Genomic DNA, 16,676 nt, shown 5'->3' with positions numbered 1-16,676 from the left:
TACTGAACAGATTTTTTTGGTATTTTTTGGAAGAAATTTGGTATTAAAATGTGACATGGGCCAAGACAGAATCCAACATAAAAGAAAATCCGGCATATTTAAGGGACAGATACTGTATCTATGAGTGTGTAAATGGGGTTTCATGGGGTGTAGGCTTTAATTTGGTTTGTCTTAAAAAAAAATCAGCATTCTTCTGCAAAGGAGAGTAAGGCTGCAACAACTAAGATTAGCATTTAGCTTACATCACTGCTGTGTTAAGTACAGCCTCACACAGCTGCTAGCATGGCTGCAGGTACTTTTTAATTCTACTTCTCGCAGCTCATTTCAGGCTGTTTTCAGTTTTGTGCAAGACTCAGTTCATGTGCAGGGATTTTTTGTAAATGTCTTCATCCACTGTGGGTTAGAACTGGGGTACAAGATAAGATCTCTTTGTTAGAGACTTTTCTGAAACAAGTTAAATTCAAAGTACGCACCCATACAGATTGTGTGAATTTTAAAAAAAAGTTTATTAAATAGTTGTTATCCACCATAAGGATAAAACAAGACATGGCCAATTCATAGTGCAACTTTCACATAACAAAAGATTGTTCATCACAAAACAGGAAGGAGCAGGTACGATTGTGTAGAATGTATTGTGTATGCATATGCACACCAAAAAAGTCTAACACTGAAAAATGTTTTTGTCTCTTGTGTATATTTTAATGTGTGTCTGTGTGTGAGTCCTTTTGTTAAAAAAAAAAAAAAAAAAAAAAAAATTGAAGCATTACTCTGCTTCACTTTTCTTCTCTGTACCGTTAGAAGTGTTTGACTTGTTTTCACGTTGGAATTCATGGCTCTGGCCCCCTGTCCCACTCCCGCCGCCCTGTGGCGACTGGTGGTACAGCATGTGAAGCCGCTCTGCGTTAATGTCTGCATCCTGGGCTCCCTCACAGCACCTCATCCAGGACTGTGGCACGGCCTCAATGCCGTAGTGGGCCCCGGCGATGGCCCCTGCCATGCAGGCTATGGTGTCTGTGTCCCCTCCCAGGGCCAGGCTGTATGCTATCGTCCTCTGAAGGCCGCTGTAGTTCTCTGGAAGGCATTTGCGGGGCTGGAGGCAGTGGAGGACACAGAAGATGGCGGTAGGGACTGAGTGGAGCGCCGCAATACCATTACCTGGAAGGAAAGACGAGTCATAGATTGGAAAGACTTGAAATACACATTGTTAGTGCTCTAATCCATTATGAACCTAAATCACAGGTTATGGAGGAATATGAGAAACGTGATTAAGATAGGATGGGTGAAAAGCTAGATGAAAAGAAATATACTCAAACAGATACTGACCCAGTTCAGAGATGACCTCCTCTATGCTGACCTTGCTCCTGTCCATCAGGTCTCGGATTCTGTGGAGGCGGTCACTGAACGGCATCTCTGCTTCCTTTAGGCTGCACAGACGCACAACAGAAAACCGTTGAACTGATGGATGCTGAGTTTTGACCCATGAGACATGACTGAATCAGATCTGTGCTAAAGCAAAGAGACTTTAAGTACATGATACTCACATTCTGGCATCATTGCGTGCTGCCTCATCTTCCTCAACTTCCTCCATCTCTTTGATTAGCCTGCTGATGAACTGCTGAGGTAAGTCTAGCGCCCCCTGCAGGGAGAGGTGCACAGCCAACGCCTGCAGCACTGCTCCGTTATAACCCAGAGAGCAGGAGTGGGTCAGCATGGCGCCGCGACGGGCAAACTGGAGAGGAAAGAAAAAAAGAAAGAGAAATCAGACCAATCTGTCAATGATACATAATAAGGAGGATTATTTTTAATACAAGACTTTGGTCTTTAACCTTTTATCAGGTAGTGACGGTAGAGAGAAAGGGAATGAGGACAGGATTGACATGGAGTGATTTTCCACTAACAAGGAGTCACACTATAGACCTGCTGTTTGAGGGTATGTATGCTCAAATGTGACGTGCCTTAACCATTCCCCTATCAGGTTGCATCCATTTGAAGACAATTTTAAAATAAAATGTATAAGAAAACATGTGGTTTACATCTAAATGCTTTGTTTTATGCAGGACTGATAATAGTAATAAATACATTATGAACTTGGATGTTTTAGTTGTTCTGACCACAGAAGAATCACAATATAACCCTGTGGTTAACTAACCTTGCTATATATCACAACTTCTGTGTTGGTATATATAGTGTTGCGAGTAAAGATTTTAGACAGAGTTGGTTGTTCTCAATCTAAAGCGAAACTGCATCAGAAACATAGTGTAATAACTTTTATATAGAAATGTTACTCACAATATCTATTTTGTAACTTTCTCCTGTACAGAGAAAAGAACTGATAACACTGAAGCTAAACTTAACTACAGTTCTAAATAATTTAGCGCCAGACTAGGGCTAGCACAATATATCATAAATATAACATCGAGATATCAACATGCACGATATACATATCACAAAAGACTGCTTGAACTAAGATTAATGCTGTTCCGTGTGTCATGCATTCACATAACATATTCAAGTAGCCACGCACAACTCTGCTGCTTGCGCTCTCTCGCTCTCCCGCTCTCTCTCTCTGAGTGTCTGCATAGGCTACTCACTTTATGGGTTCTATGATAGCAGAGAACCCAAAGCAGAAAGACTTTAACAATGTATACTTAAGCATTTATTGCAAGTCATATGGTCATTCTACAACGTTATAGCATATCGCATGTTTTCCTAATGTCGTGCAGCCCTACACCTGTTTAAAAGCGTCTTTCTGTATTATTAATAATTCATTCATAATCATAAGATAACTTTAAGTACACAAAGGCACCCTGTGCTCACCCTTTTAACGTCAGCCAGGTCAGGAAACGCCAGAGCGAAGGGAGCCGCCCTCATGGCACCTCCATTCCCAAAGGAGCCCCGCCCATTAAACTGGTCCCTGGCCGGCTGATACACGTCACTGAGTTGTGGAGAGGACAGCTTCTTCAGCACCTGGATCACTCCGGAACCATAACCGCGGCCAGGGGATGCACTGTACTCCTTAGCAAACCTGGAGGGGGGTGATACCTGAGGTTTAGTTGGTTTCTTTGTGAGCACAGTCCTGATATTACCTCAGGAGCCTTCCTCAAAGTAATAACATAGTAGATACTAATAACAATGTGTGTTTGAGTACCTGCGAGCCATGTCCTGCTCATCGAAGCCTGCTCGGGTGAGTAGAGACTGGACCACACAACGTGCCATGGCCGTGTCATCACTGTACTCAAGAATACCTAAAACACACACACACAAAACACACACACTTCTTGACAAGTGGTGGACGACTCAACTTGTAGGAACTGCCTCGTATATATCTCAGGTGCTTGTTGGGAGTTGATAAGGTCCCATCTTGGTGAAGCACATTCTTGATCACGACCGGAATGGGTATCCGGAAACATGGAAAATTCAAGGTATCATTTACTAAAGGTTACAATGTAATGTATACATTACCAGTCCTTAAAAAATCCAATTAAAAAAAACATTTTTGATGTCTATTTCCCAATGATGATATGTTATGTTTTAAATTAAGAGTGATTTGATGACCCAGACTGTTGCCACAGGTTAAAATCATGGATCTGAATAATAGCAGGCTTGGGAAGTATTCAGAGTCGTGCTGTTGTTTTAAACATGCATAACTCGTCTGCAGTCCTGGCTCAGGACCAGAGGAAACCAGGCTATCCCTGCCAGGGTTCCCACTCTGGAACTTTCCTGAGGAGATCCATCCAGCAAATTCCTCTTCCTCTTAAATCTCTCTTACATGTGCTTTCTCCTAGTTGTGATCTTGAAGTTATTTTAATCATTTCATAATGTTTGTACTGTTATCTTATCTTTGTGTATGTCTCTATCTGTGCTCTATTGCTGTGTGATCTTCAAATTACTTTTAACTGTTTCCTATTTTGTAAAACCGCTTGCAACTGTGATGGTGAGAGTTGCAACAGTAGATACGTTCCGCAGTTCTTCTCTTCACATGGGTGCATGTGCAGTGGGCCTGGAGTCAGGGGACGATCATCTATTGCACGGTTATCGATGCCGCCTTGCATTCTGGGGCTCCATCTCCTGCAGACTGGTAGGAAACATCACTGCTTTCACTGACCTTCCCCTTTGGTCTCGTCGTCCAGGCCGTGCAGGTGCTGCAGCACGCTCTCCATGGGAACCTCCTCCGCTCCTTCGAACTCACCGCCGACACAGTCCCCGAGCACCGCCGCCACCAGCGCACCTCGGAACCGGGACAAAGACGCAGGGCCCCCGGCTGCTGCGGCCGCTCTCACCGCAGTCGTCGCCATTCACCCGCCGGCGAAGAGACCTCAACCCTCACCGAGAAGACAGCGAGCTGGTCCCCGGACGTGACTGTCAGACGGGCAGGTGACAACAACAACAGATGTCGCTCGATCGGCCCCTTCCTGCTGCTTCCTGAAAACGTCCCGGTGCTCGTTTGACCCCAGGAAGGGTTTGGGGTTAATCCACCTAGATGTACACACACATAGATTGGTCTGTCATTAGGAGGCAGGCTGCAGTCTGTTCTACTTTGTTTATTTCTATGCATTGAAATTCGCTGAATACCGAAAGTGACATAATAAATGAGACCAACATTTCTGGGGGAGCATGTCATTTTCAGCCTCCAGTCGTTGAAGTTGTGAGCTGAACTCAGCAGACGTGTTGTGTGTTCAGTCTGATGGTTCATCTGCTGTTTACTGGGTTTTTCATTCCTACAGAACTCATTGTTTCCGCTGTTCGACATGTTGTGTGCGCAGATACTCTCGGTTGTACGGTACAGCCGCACATTCGTCAACAGTGCCATATACTGGACAGGAGCTCAGATCTCAGCGAGGAGAAACTATTAACTGTTAATTTCTAATAAAAACCATACGATGTTACATTCATAAATGAATCATTAAAGTACAGTGCCCGATCTAAATCTACATGTTTGAAATTGGCTATTATCTTGATCCGTCTTAGTGCTCCGCGGCTACTTCAGCATTATTCCATGGACACACACCTTTATGAACAATATCTTTGCTTTTGTTTCAGGTTACAATTAAAGTCCAATCAATAAATCATCAATCTATCTATCTATCTATCTATCTCTAACAATTAGCAATACACAATGTTCTTTGTATAAATATTCCCTTGAATAGCAACAGACTGCCATGACGAAATGAAACAAATACATTTCTGCAAAGACTAATAGAATAATTTGAATAAGGGAAAAAAAAAACACTTACATTTATATAGTAAATAAATGTTTTTGGTTTTACACAATTACACTACTATTACTCGTTTTTCATGTGTAGTACTACTATTCATGAGTAATATTACTGAGTTTTCTTAATCATATGTTTATTACCATGCGCAATATATCATATTACTCCTTTTATCATTACTACCTACTGCCACTTCAGCTAAGTATTAGTTAGTCGAGTAACTTAATTTCAATTTTTAAAATGTTCTACTCTTACTTCTAAGAGAAGCTGGTTCTGAATGTACTCGGTATTCACTTTATATTTTAATTTTAAATTATAATGAACTCTATACTATTTTTATCTTCACTTTTTTTGTGTGTGACTTTAAGCTATTATTGAATTCCCTGTGCGCTATTGTATTATCTTTTGAAAGCAGCTAAGCAGACAGCGTGCTCCACACACATCCTGTAGCTGGGGGGGCAGGCTGCCGTCAGTCAGGAGCAGCGCGGAACACGGTAACGCTTCCACTTCTTCCTCTCTGGGTTTTCCATGTGAACTTGTTTTGAAAGTTCACCCGAAACACACTTCTACACCTTCACACAGTGAACTTACCGCTGTTGTTCGTCTAGCTCGTTTCTCCGTGGGGCAGCAGTGTTGTTGATGCTAGCTTCTCGCATACAAAACCCAGAACCCTCCGTGGAGGTGGGTCTGCATCGTAATTAAAACATGGCGGATTCCGAGGAATTTAGACTTAAACGGTTAAAGGTAAGAAACACACACATCGAGTATAATCTCAGCAACAAGATGATGTTTGAGCCGATTTCACTGCACGACGAGCTGTGAATGTGTGCTAGCTTCAGGTGCTCCAGTTTAACTGGCGACCATGGCAACTGGCGATATGTTTACTTTATTCCAGATATTGATGGTCGCAGATTCATCATTTTCACTGTCTCACTCTACCCCACCATGAAGCACAAGTTAAGTTTAGTCTTACACATATTTAAGTGTAATATTACATTACATATGTTTTATTTTTAAGGTCATAAACATTGTAGAAAAGCCATCATGCCAAGAAACTACACCAGGAAGACAACCTGGGGCCAAACACCCCTCGCAGAGATGGAGAGTGCAGCCGCTGAGGTCATGCAAGGAAAGAAGTCCTTTAGAGAAGCTGGAATTGATAGAAATATTGACAAGACAACCCTCAAAAGATTCATACAGAAAAAAGAGAAAGGGGAAGTAAAATCAGTAGCCTGGGGTGCAGTAGCTGAGGCAAAGAGAATATTCACAGATGAGATGGAGGAGGAGCTTGCCACACACTTGAAACAACTAGCTGACCAGTTCCATGGCCTTGCTCCAGTTAGGTGCCGTGAACTGGCGTTTGAATACGCAGAGAAAAACAATATCACTGTCCCTGCCAGTTGGACAGAAAATTCAATGTGCAGGTAAGCTAGGGTGTGCAAGAGATCACATGATTCTGTAGGTTAACTGATCTTGCCACAAAGCTAAATCTTATAATAATGAATCCTCTACTCTTTAGGAGTAGAGTGGTTCGGCAGCTTCCTAGCACGTCGCCATCTCTCTGTCCAAACTCCGGAGGCAACATCCCTGGGAAGAGCTACAGCCTTCAATAAAACCACAGTGGGGGAGTTCTTTGAAAATCTGGCTGTAGTGATGGACAGGTGACAGAATTCATTCTTTAGTTGCAAATGTTTTAAGGAGGCTTTACCTGTAAGATTTGGTTTTGATTCTGATAAGGTTTTTCTCTTTGCCTCTCTTCTTTAACAGGCACACATTCCCTCCACACATGATTTACAATGTGGATGAAACAAGCGTCTTTACAGTACAAAAGCCACGGCAGGTAAGCTACACATGATACACTAGAGAGCGCCAGACTGATACTGAGTGGCTTGTGATAATGACCAGCTAGCTATTGGCAGAATGCTGAAACTAAGGCTATTAGTTATGTTGTGAACCTGTGAACTGGACTCGATGTTCAGGTTCAGTCATCGGAGAATGAAAACAACCCAAACACTCATCAGAGAACGGGTGTGTTGTTTTCCCGTAGTTTCTGTAATGCAAGTGTTGTTTATCTGTGTGAAATCAACAGATGATCTGTCTGAAGTGTGTCGAGTGTGTTGTCAACATGACACATGTGCGACGTGGCTTATCTGGTAAACTGACTTAACGTCTTCATTGTCGAACAACGTGTTGTGTATTTCCTCTCTTCTGTCAAATGGCCACTTGCTTTGTTGGAGCTGTGTCAGTCAAAGGAGTAAATAAAGTTCCCTGTGTAACTATGACAACTCTGGCTAATTATAATAGTGATAAATAATAATAATAAAACTATTTATATTTTGTTGTATTTTCACGAACAATTTGGTGTGGTGATACAGGCAATTGAGGACGCTTCAGGAAACATCATTCAAAATAAAGTTCCTTTTTGTGTCAGTATCATCTTCAGACTAAATATAAATGGGAATGAAATCGCACCACGGTAATCGATGCGCTGTGGTCCACATTGAAAAAGTGTCACAATTTCCCCGTAAACTCAGGGTTATCATTCATACTTCACACATTTGGACACTGCTGCGCCCGTGATCTTACCACACGTACGACATTATGAAACACTGTTATATCCTGCGCACAGACAAAGCAAAAGCCACAAATAATTCGCCTGCTATTAGTGCTCGTTTTGTGTGCTCGTTGATATCATGGTTGGTGTGGACCACAATGCACAAAAAAATAATAAAGTTTAGGGTTTGTATCTGGGACCAACCTTGTGCCTCATGTACTTACTGTGCAACCATTGAATATTGAACAAACAATGTTTTCATCTGTTTACACACAACTGGATTCCAACTGGTACAAATGTAAATCAAAACCACTGAAGAGTGACTTGTTATGTAGCCATGGGTGATCAGGCATTACCTCCTACTTTAGGTGATATCAACTTGTACAAGTTTTACAGTTATGAACTTTTTTGACATTCTTGATATTATGTGGAAGTAAGTTCGGTAATCAATTGTTGACGAGTAAAGAAAGCTGACATGAGTGGGCTTCTTGAAAGACCTTATTTTACAAGCCTCTCTCTCCCTTACAGCACGAGGAGCACCTGTCCAGAGTGTTTGATGAAGTGATGGGGCTGGGAGACTTCGCTGAATCCTCTCAGGGCTCTGCCACTTCTTCTAAGAGTGGAGGTCAGGAGGAAACAAAGGCAGTAGATGAAACATCAGGACAAGAGGAGCAGCAACCGGTTGAAGAAGAGGATAGCAATGGGAGTAGACCAGAAGAAAAGATGGACGAGGGGATGGTAGAATCCCCCTTTCCTCGCATTTCCTCCCCTCCCTCTGGTCAACCCTCCGCATTTACCTTGAGAACCAATGAAGGAGGAGGAGAGAAAGGCGGAGGAGGAAGTGGAGGGGCAGCATTTGATGATGCACTGGATGGCCTTCCTCTGTATGAGCCAGAAGAAGAGGATGAAGATTGGCACTTTGCCCTGCCAATGGGCTCCTTGGAGGACGTCGATGTGGATAAGGCCAACAGGAAAAAAAGCAAAGCGGACAAGGGGAACAATTCAAGTCGAGGCGATCCCTTTACTAACGAGCCCAAAGGAGGAGAGAAAGACAAGGATGAGAGCACAGAGTCTGCCAACACTTCCCACTCCTCCCAGGAAAACACGCCTGACAACAGCCGAGGTAAGAGATCCCACAAGGTAGACGGTTTTAAAGGACAAGTTCAATTAATTTATTGCTGATAGTTGTATTAAACCTGTGAAAGCAGTGAGGGGAGATTGGAAGTCTTGAAGCCCCTTTTCCACTGGCCAGAACACCCTCAAACACCGACTAACATCTGGCTTTTGTCTCCAATGCGATTGGATGCAACACCTTGAAGAGCAAATCTTTCCTTCATATCACGCAAGATGCAACATTAGAAAGACAGATGTGAGAGAGCTTCCTGGTTTCCAAGGTACTGATGGTGTCGTACATGACTCACCAGGGGAAAAAACAGAAAGGCAAACACCTCTACTAGCAATTGGGAAAGGAGTCAATTGCCTTTTTCTGGCAGGTTTACCCGTGTTTAAAACTTGAGTATAGCCTTTAATTTTGATTTGAAATCAAATGATAGGAGTTGGCTAAATCAGCAGCAATGAGGATTATTGAGAGAGAGAAAGGTTGTACATAAATAATCAGTGATTTTATTAAATTAAATGTTATTTTGCTTAAAATTATATATACCTCAATAATTTTTTACCCTCACTGTTTTTTACCTTTTCACAAGGACACGATCATGGACGACTCCAAGGCAAAACTAAACTCTACAGAACCAACTTCTTACATATATAGTTTTTCGATCTCTAAATTGAGATCAAGAGTGGTGTCACCTGAGAATAGTAGACTTAGCCTAAGAAAAGCAGCCACATATGAATGACAGCCTACTCAGTTGATGTCTCTGACCAGCTAAAGTTTCACTATGAATCAAACTTATTTTTCCTCCTCTCATACGAGCCCATACTTTGAACTGACATGCATGTTCAGTTGCAGATAGAGCAGATCTGACCTGACCTTGGAGCTGTCCACTTGTGATCAGAGCTCTTAGGATGGATGGTAATACCAGATCTGAACAAGGCCATTGTGTCACCGGGATCAAACTCCCCTTTTCATTTTAGGGGGGGTACTGACATTCATTTTATATCATCACAAATGCTACTTCACCAGTCCATGACTTAATGTAGCAGTCGCAATGAAAGATGAAGCTTTTCTTTACCAACCTTTCTCCTCTTACCCAATTGCCAGCGGTAATCCCTGCCCTGCTTCCTGTTCCTGGTAGTGTTCACTGCAGTGGCTGCTCTAAGGTACCTTTGTGACACCACATACATCTTTTAATATTGAACAAATCCATTATTAATGTAAAAAATGTCATCACATTGACTGGGAAATACAACAGTTGATCTGTATATTGGTCAGCTAGAGTATATTAATGACAAGAATGTTAAATTTGTTTGTTGTAATCTATTTCTTGTAATTTATATTTTTCATGGGTTTTGCAACTGTTTCTATAGGTTCTGCTGAAAGGCAAAACACGATTCCAAAGAAAAGGTTCGACGCAGCTCTTCTGCTCCACAGTATGTCTGGTTAGACATTTGCCTCCAACCCATAACAGATTGTGTGTCTGGTGCAACAGGTACATGTCTGTTTTAAGGTTGTCACTTTTTAGAAAAAATTCCAACATTCAATCAAACCTGCAAGGAAAAGTTTGTATTTGATCGGTATCGACCCATTCAGATTCAAAATACACAGTATGGAAGCACATCAGACCGTCTGGTAGCCTCTTGACCTGTCAGTAAAGTAAGCAAGTGTTGTTAGATAGATAGATAGATAGATAGATAGAGTACTTTATTCATCCCCGAAGGGAAATTAAGTTGTCATAGCAGCTGGTATATTTGAATACAATAAAATACAATACAATAGAATAAAATAAAAAATATTGAGGTAGAAAGAATAAAAAAACAGAAGCACAAGATAAAATAGGTAGATAAGGTGCAGTGGCAAGATGATGGTAATAGTACTGATGATATGATGGTAATTGTATTGTTAGACAGTATATAAGAATAGTACAGTATATATAGTATATAATATAACATAATATATATTTATATATGATAGTAATTATACCAATATAAAAGCAATATATGGTAATAATGGCAGCAACAGTATATATAATAATAGTAATGGTGATATAATAATAGTAATTATTGTTGTTACATTGTGTTGTAATGAAAATTGATGAATCTAGCACGCAAAGCCGTCCAGAACATGATAGAAGCTGCGTGTGGAAGTGTTTTGAGTTCTACACCATAGACTGCAAAGTAACGATCAAAGGTGATGCTGTCTTTCATCTTTGTACCATGCAACTGCCTTATAACAAATCTGCAGGCTCACTTGTTAGCAGCAGCTGAGGAGGCACCACAGACAAGGTCGCTGTTCACCCATGTTAGACCGCAGGCGCATGTGGGTTGAATGTATTTGAACGAATTGTGTCATGTCAAATACGTTCAAACCTGACTTTTGGGAATACTGACAGCCCTTGTGTGTTTCCACTTGACATCAGTATGAACGTCAAATTAGGTTTTCATTTAGGTATGGGTTTTATAAAGGATCCGTATTTTATAAAAAGTTTGTTAATTTAACACTTACAAATATTCATATTGCCCCTTTTTCTCTTGCACCACAGGGCTGCCTATCTCTTGGCAGACAATAACAATTACAGTAAAACTATGTTTGTTTAAATCGTGATTTATTGTTGTAGGCTATAAAGTTAGGTAGACAAATACATCAACTGTTTGTTTTACAGCTACTTAACATGGAATTATGAAGGATGTTTCAAGGATGCAGGACATTTTGGAGATCTGTTTAATTGTTAATTATATATTTAATAAAATCTCATGACCATTTCATTTTATTGTAGCCAAATAGAAAATAAATAAATTCAGTGAATTGCATATCAGGATCTCAACATATGTTTAAATTTAAGGTTTTTTGTATAAACAATAAGATCTATGTTTATGGGTTGTGTTTTTGGTTTATAAAATAAGGCTCTTAATAGGTCATGTGAGAGTTCACAGTAAATATCTCTTATTCTGCTAAACATGACAGGTTTTTTTTATATCAAGCACAATTATCCTTATATCAACAATGATGCATAAAAATGTCCCACCTCACAATGTTAAAGACAGTTAGGGGAAAAATCCTGAATCCGCCCCATGATCCAGATCTGCACCGATATTTCATGCGTTCTTCTCTGACCAATAGCACATCCTTCAACATTGGTGACATTGATGATAATCTCTCCTGTAGTGTTTATGTAATCCTGCTTACAGACAAACAAACTAACACAGACAAAAACCCAACTTCCTTGGATTAGGTAATAACATCTGTCATATAAAATATATTGTATAGCTTTTTTCCTCTTTTCCAGTTTGCTCCAACCCTCAATTCTGCCTTCACCCTGTATCTTTTCATCCACTGTATTCATTCCCTGTGCTTTTCTCTTTGCAGGGAGATCAATCAGCCCAAGGACATGATCAAACTTCCAGCAGGCGAGAACATGTACATGAACTTCTGTAGCCAGTTCTGTCTGTCTGAATTTACAGACAAGATGAAAAATAATGAGAAGCCTCTTGACAAACGAGTGGAGAAGAAGCCAGCGAGGCTGCCTGTGAAACCAGGGGAAAAACCCTTCTGCAGTGTCTGCAAAGTTACCAGTAAGGTGAGAGGCTTGTAACCTTTACTGTCAGAATAGATTTGGTCAGTGTGCCTAATGAGCTAAATCAGGATCTCTTCCTCATCATCTTCTCTCCCTTGTCCTTATGTTTGCCTGGGGTCATCTGCTGCAGATTGAGCATGAGGTCACCCTTAAAGGTCGTGTGCACAGACTCTGTGGGGATGCTTGTTTTGTAACATGGCGCAAGATGCGTTTCTTAGCCATGAACTGCTGTGAATACTGCGGACTTAAATGTAATGGCTCCTGTCAGACTCCCACGGATGAAAGATATCAGCTCAACTTCTGTAGTGCTACTTGCATTGCCACCTACAAACAGGTATGTGTCTGTAAAAACATATTTCTTCTGAAATTAGGATGTTTCATTATTTATGGCATGATTATGGAGATTTAGTATGAAGAAAAAACACAAGTTTTTAGCCATGCTAACAGGAAATCACATAATATTGTAGATAAATAAAATGGCACATGTGCTATATCAAGAATATACTATTGATGTTACACATGTACAAAATGTAAACCCCTAAACCTGTAATTGTTTTTGTGAAGACCTGCAGAAAGACAGTGGACTGTATCTACTGTCGCAAGATGGCGGTAGTGTCCACCGCCATCATGCAACGAGACCAAAAGGGCAAAGTTCAACTTTACTGTTCACCTCTTTGTGTGAGACTGAGCCGATCACCCCGACATATGCTCAGCGGTAGGACACACAAAGCAGGGACACACACTCACATGCCAGTTTGGGTAGGATATGCATTTGTTAAACCTAGGGTTGGTAATCCTGGAAAGCGAGCAAGAGCTGGCTTTGAAAATAAGCAACCAATACGTCCCACCCCCTCCCAGCTTGTTAAAACTACGCCCATTTTTAAGGCTCTTATACACTACTACGTGTCCGTTTCTCGGAGAGGTCTCAGCGGAGGGCAAAGAGTCTTTTTGATTTTTACTTCTCCGTCAGTCTACGTCGGAAAAAATTCACCGCCAAACCCATAGGTGGCGCAACGGAAGACGAGCTCAGAGAAGCCTACCCCATTTGGGAAGAAGAAGTCCACGTGTCTCTGTTTACATGTTAGCCTGCCTCCCACACACTGAACCATGGCAACTAACAGAACTAAATAAAGTGACACCCAGCGGGTCAAGATGCTGATGTTATCGTTTCTTAGCGCAGCGGTTCCCCGGTCTTGTTTCCGAACTGTGTTGCTGATTCCACAGCTTGAATCTGCTTGAGGCTACATGTAGCTAGAAGCTCCACGGACCTAGCTCCCCCCAGCTTCCACACACAGTCAGCAGGGACTCCCGACACTTACTACTATCCAGTGTTTGCTTCTAACCTGGCGGTATTATATAAACAGTGTCATGATAGAAGTGGAATTAAAGTCGTGACGGCTGGTTCTTGCACTGTTACCACCGCAGTTAGCATGGTGGCTAGCCTAGCCCGCTAGCCTAGCCTGCTAGCTCCGTTTTGAAAGCTCGTTATAACCGCATGTGACCGTGCACACATGCCCTCAGTGCTCTAACGAGCCACCGTCAGCCGGACAACTCCGCTGGCTTAACACACACGTCACATTAATCGTAGAATCATAGTTGTGTTCGTGTTTGTTGCTACAAGTAAACAGGAAGTTTGAGGTCCGGAAATACGGAAATGACGTCATACGGAAATGATGTCGTTCGCGGACCAATCACAGCCAAGAGCGGTCCGTCGGGTCTCCAACATGAAGACGGATAGTTAGAAAAATCAGACGTGTACGAAAAGCTGTCCGAAGCCCTCGGAGAGGGCGTTTCACGACGGATAGGGCGGTCTTATCTGTCCGTAAAAGAAAAAACGGAGAGGCATAAATTGGCCTTTAAAGGCCAATTTATGCCTCTCCGTTTTTACTGACACGGACTGAAACGGACAGAGAAACACCCACGGAGAGCTTTTCGTGCACCTCTGATTTTTCTAACTATCCGTGGTTATTTCGGAGAGCCTAGGGACAGCCCTTGGCTGTGATTGGTCCGCTAACAACAGCATTTCAGAAAGACATAATTTCCGGACCTCAAACTTCCTGTTTATTCCCTGTATCACAATAAACCCAAACACAACTATGATTCTACGATAAATGTGACAAGTGTGTTAAGCCAGCGGAGTTGTCGGGCTGACAGTAGAGCACTGAGAGCACTGGCATGTGTGTACGGTCAGATACGGTTATAATGCCCTGTCATAACGGCGCTAGCGGGCTAGCCACCATGCTAACTGCGGTGGTAGCAGCGCAAAAACCTGCTGTCACGACATTAATTCCACCGCTATCATGACACTGTTTCTCAAACACCGTCAGGTTAGAAGCAAACACTGGGTAGTAGTTAGTATCGGGAGTCCCTGCTGACTGTGTGCGGAAGCCGGGGGGAAGCTAGCTGCCTCTGTGTAGTTTCAAGCTGTGGAATTAGCAACGCAGTTCGGAAACAAGACCGGGGAACCGCTGCGCTAAGAAACGATAACATCAGCATTTTGACCCGCTGGGTGCCACTTTATTTAGTTCTGTTAGTTCCCATCGTTCACTGTGTGTGACGAAAGCATTGAGAAAGTAAATAAACAAACATGGACTTATTCTACGTACAAATGGGGTAGGCTTCTCTGAGCTTGTCTTCCGTTACGCAACCTACTGTTTGGCGGTTAATTGTTTTCTCGACTTAAAGTTGTCCGAGAAGCATAAATCAAAAAGAGCGCACGAAACACACTTCTACACCGTCACACAGTTAACTTACTGCTGTTTTTCGTCTAGCTCTAGCTGCGCGCCACGGACTCGGAGAAGCATACTGGAGCCTTTACAGCCTGACAGCTGCTTGAAGCTAACTTATTATTGCAAGAACAAATTTATTGGTGGCTATTTAGTAGGGATGGGACTTTACAGGAGTTTTCATGTTCAACTATTAATAACGTTATTGAACAATTAATCGATTATTTGCTTAGGCATGATGCCACACCCGCGTGAGAAGACGGCGTCGGAGTCCACCGTGAACGGTGATTCGCATTCTCATAATGCGCGGGACTAGAACGATTATTCATGAGGCTTGGATTTTTATTGGAATGAATTCTTAATGACGAATAATCGATCATCGATTATTCATTACCAACCCTACTATTTAGAAGCAAAGAGGATTTTGAACAATTGCAATTTAAAGTTTTCAGAAACAAATTACCAACCTACCTTTTCAGACTTGAAAAAATTGTTTTCAAAACAAATGCTCACATACTATCAACATTTAACAGCTAATCAAATTTTGTATTTTATTTTACCACAGGTACTCCATTTCCATGCAGTCAATGCAAGGTGACAGCTGTTCCTCAGTATCATCTGGCCATGGTGGACGGCACCATTTGTAACTTCTGCTCCTCTGACTGTGTTTCCATTTACAGGGTAAAGGCACCAGTAGCAATAGCCTTATTTAAACCTGGTCTCCATCACAATTTGACATTGTTGTTATTTTTCCTCCATGTCTCTTTAGAAAACTGGGCACCCCTCTCAGCCAGACCTGACCAATGGAACCTTCTCTCTCAGGGACCCCTCCAGCAGAGATGGAGTCACACTAGGGCCCTCCGCTGGGGCCAGCTCAGTTCCTCCCATTCCTCAGGACTACCCATCTTCAGTCCCCTACCCAGGCCATCATCCCAGTCATACCTCAGTGCCCCCAGTCGTGCCTCCCTACATGGCCACGTCCTCCCCCTCTGTTCCAGGGCAAGCACTGACCAGAGTGCCCCCTGATCAGTCCTCCAAAACAACAGAAGATGGACACATTGACACCTCCAGACTGACCTGCCATCAGTGCAGCAAACACTTCAGCAACAAGGCAACGGTATTCAGTCACCAAGTAAGGAGCACACTGCCACTTCAGCTAAGTATTAGTTAGTCGAGTAACTTATTTTCAGTTTTTCATCATTTTCTACTCTTATTTCTAAGAAAAACTGGTTATGGATTGACTCAGTATTCACTTTTTATTTTACATTTTAATGAACTCTATACTACTTTTATCTTCACTTGTTTTTTGTGACTTTAAACCATTATTAAATTTTCTCTGCGCTGTTATATTATCTTTTAAAAGCAGCCAAGCAACTGGTAAAATAATGCGGAGGATGTGATGATATGACTTAATCGCAGGGCAACAATAGAAAGCGCGTTTGTCTTCTATAATAAAGTGTGCGTGTCGCGGTCCTGCACGTTGCACACAGTG

General features: G+C 42.1%; 2 protein-coding genes across 2 annotated transcripts in view; one reads left to right on the top strand and one right to left on the bottom strand.

The window, feature by feature from the left end:
- Positions 1 to 482: 482 nt before the first annotated feature.
- adprs (ADP-ribosylserine hydrolase) lies at positions 483 to 4,410 on the bottom strand. The gene is made up of 6 exons (XM_061083429.1): positions 4,106 to 4,410; positions 3,149 to 3,245; positions 2,818 to 3,025; positions 1,542 to 1,729; positions 1,324 to 1,424; positions 483 to 1,155 (listed from the first exon to the last, which is right to left on the bottom strand). The coding sequence occupies exons 1-6, from the start codon at positions 4,293 to 4,295 to the stop codon at positions 764 to 766; spliced, it is 1,176 nt and encodes a 391-aa protein (XP_060939412.1). The 5' UTR covers positions 4,296 to 4,410; the 3' UTR covers positions 483 to 763.
- Positions 4,411 to 6,251: 1,841 nt separating this feature from the next.
- LOC133016102 (zinc finger MYM-type protein 4-like) overlaps positions 6,252 to 16,676 on the top strand; it is a 34,492-nt gene continuing 24,067 nt past the window's right edge. The window contains exons 1-11 of the mRNA XM_061083420.1: positions 6,252 to 6,637; positions 6,733 to 6,874; positions 6,981 to 7,053; positions 8,296 to 8,890; positions 9,989 to 10,047; positions 10,255 to 10,376; positions 12,251 to 12,461; positions 12,589 to 12,792; positions 13,023 to 13,173; positions 15,750 to 15,865; positions 15,954 to 16,316. Coding sequence (XP_060939403.1) covers positions 6,538 to 6,637; positions 6,733 to 6,874; positions 6,981 to 7,053; positions 8,296 to 8,890; positions 9,989 to 10,047; positions 10,255 to 10,376; positions 12,251 to 12,461; positions 12,589 to 12,792; positions 13,023 to 13,173; positions 15,750 to 15,865; positions 15,954 to 16,316 — 2,136 coding nt within the window. The 5' untranslated portion in view covers positions 6,252 to 6,537. The remainder of the gene's footprint in view (positions 6,638 to 6,732; positions 6,875 to 6,980; positions 7,054 to 8,295; positions 8,891 to 9,988; positions 10,048 to 10,254; positions 10,377 to 12,250; positions 12,462 to 12,588; positions 12,793 to 13,022; positions 13,174 to 15,749; positions 15,866 to 15,953; positions 16,317 to 16,676) is intronic.

Source organism: Limanda limanda, chromosome 12 (genome assembly GCF_963576545.1).
Source record: "Limanda limanda chromosome 12, fLimLim1.1, whole genome shotgun sequence".
In the NCBI taxonomy this organism is placed as follows: Eukaryota; Metazoa; Chordata; class Actinopteri; order Pleuronectiformes; family Pleuronectidae; genus Limanda; species Limanda limanda.
Note: the sequence above shows the minus strand (reverse complement) of the source record. Positions and strands in the feature narration are given on the sequence as shown.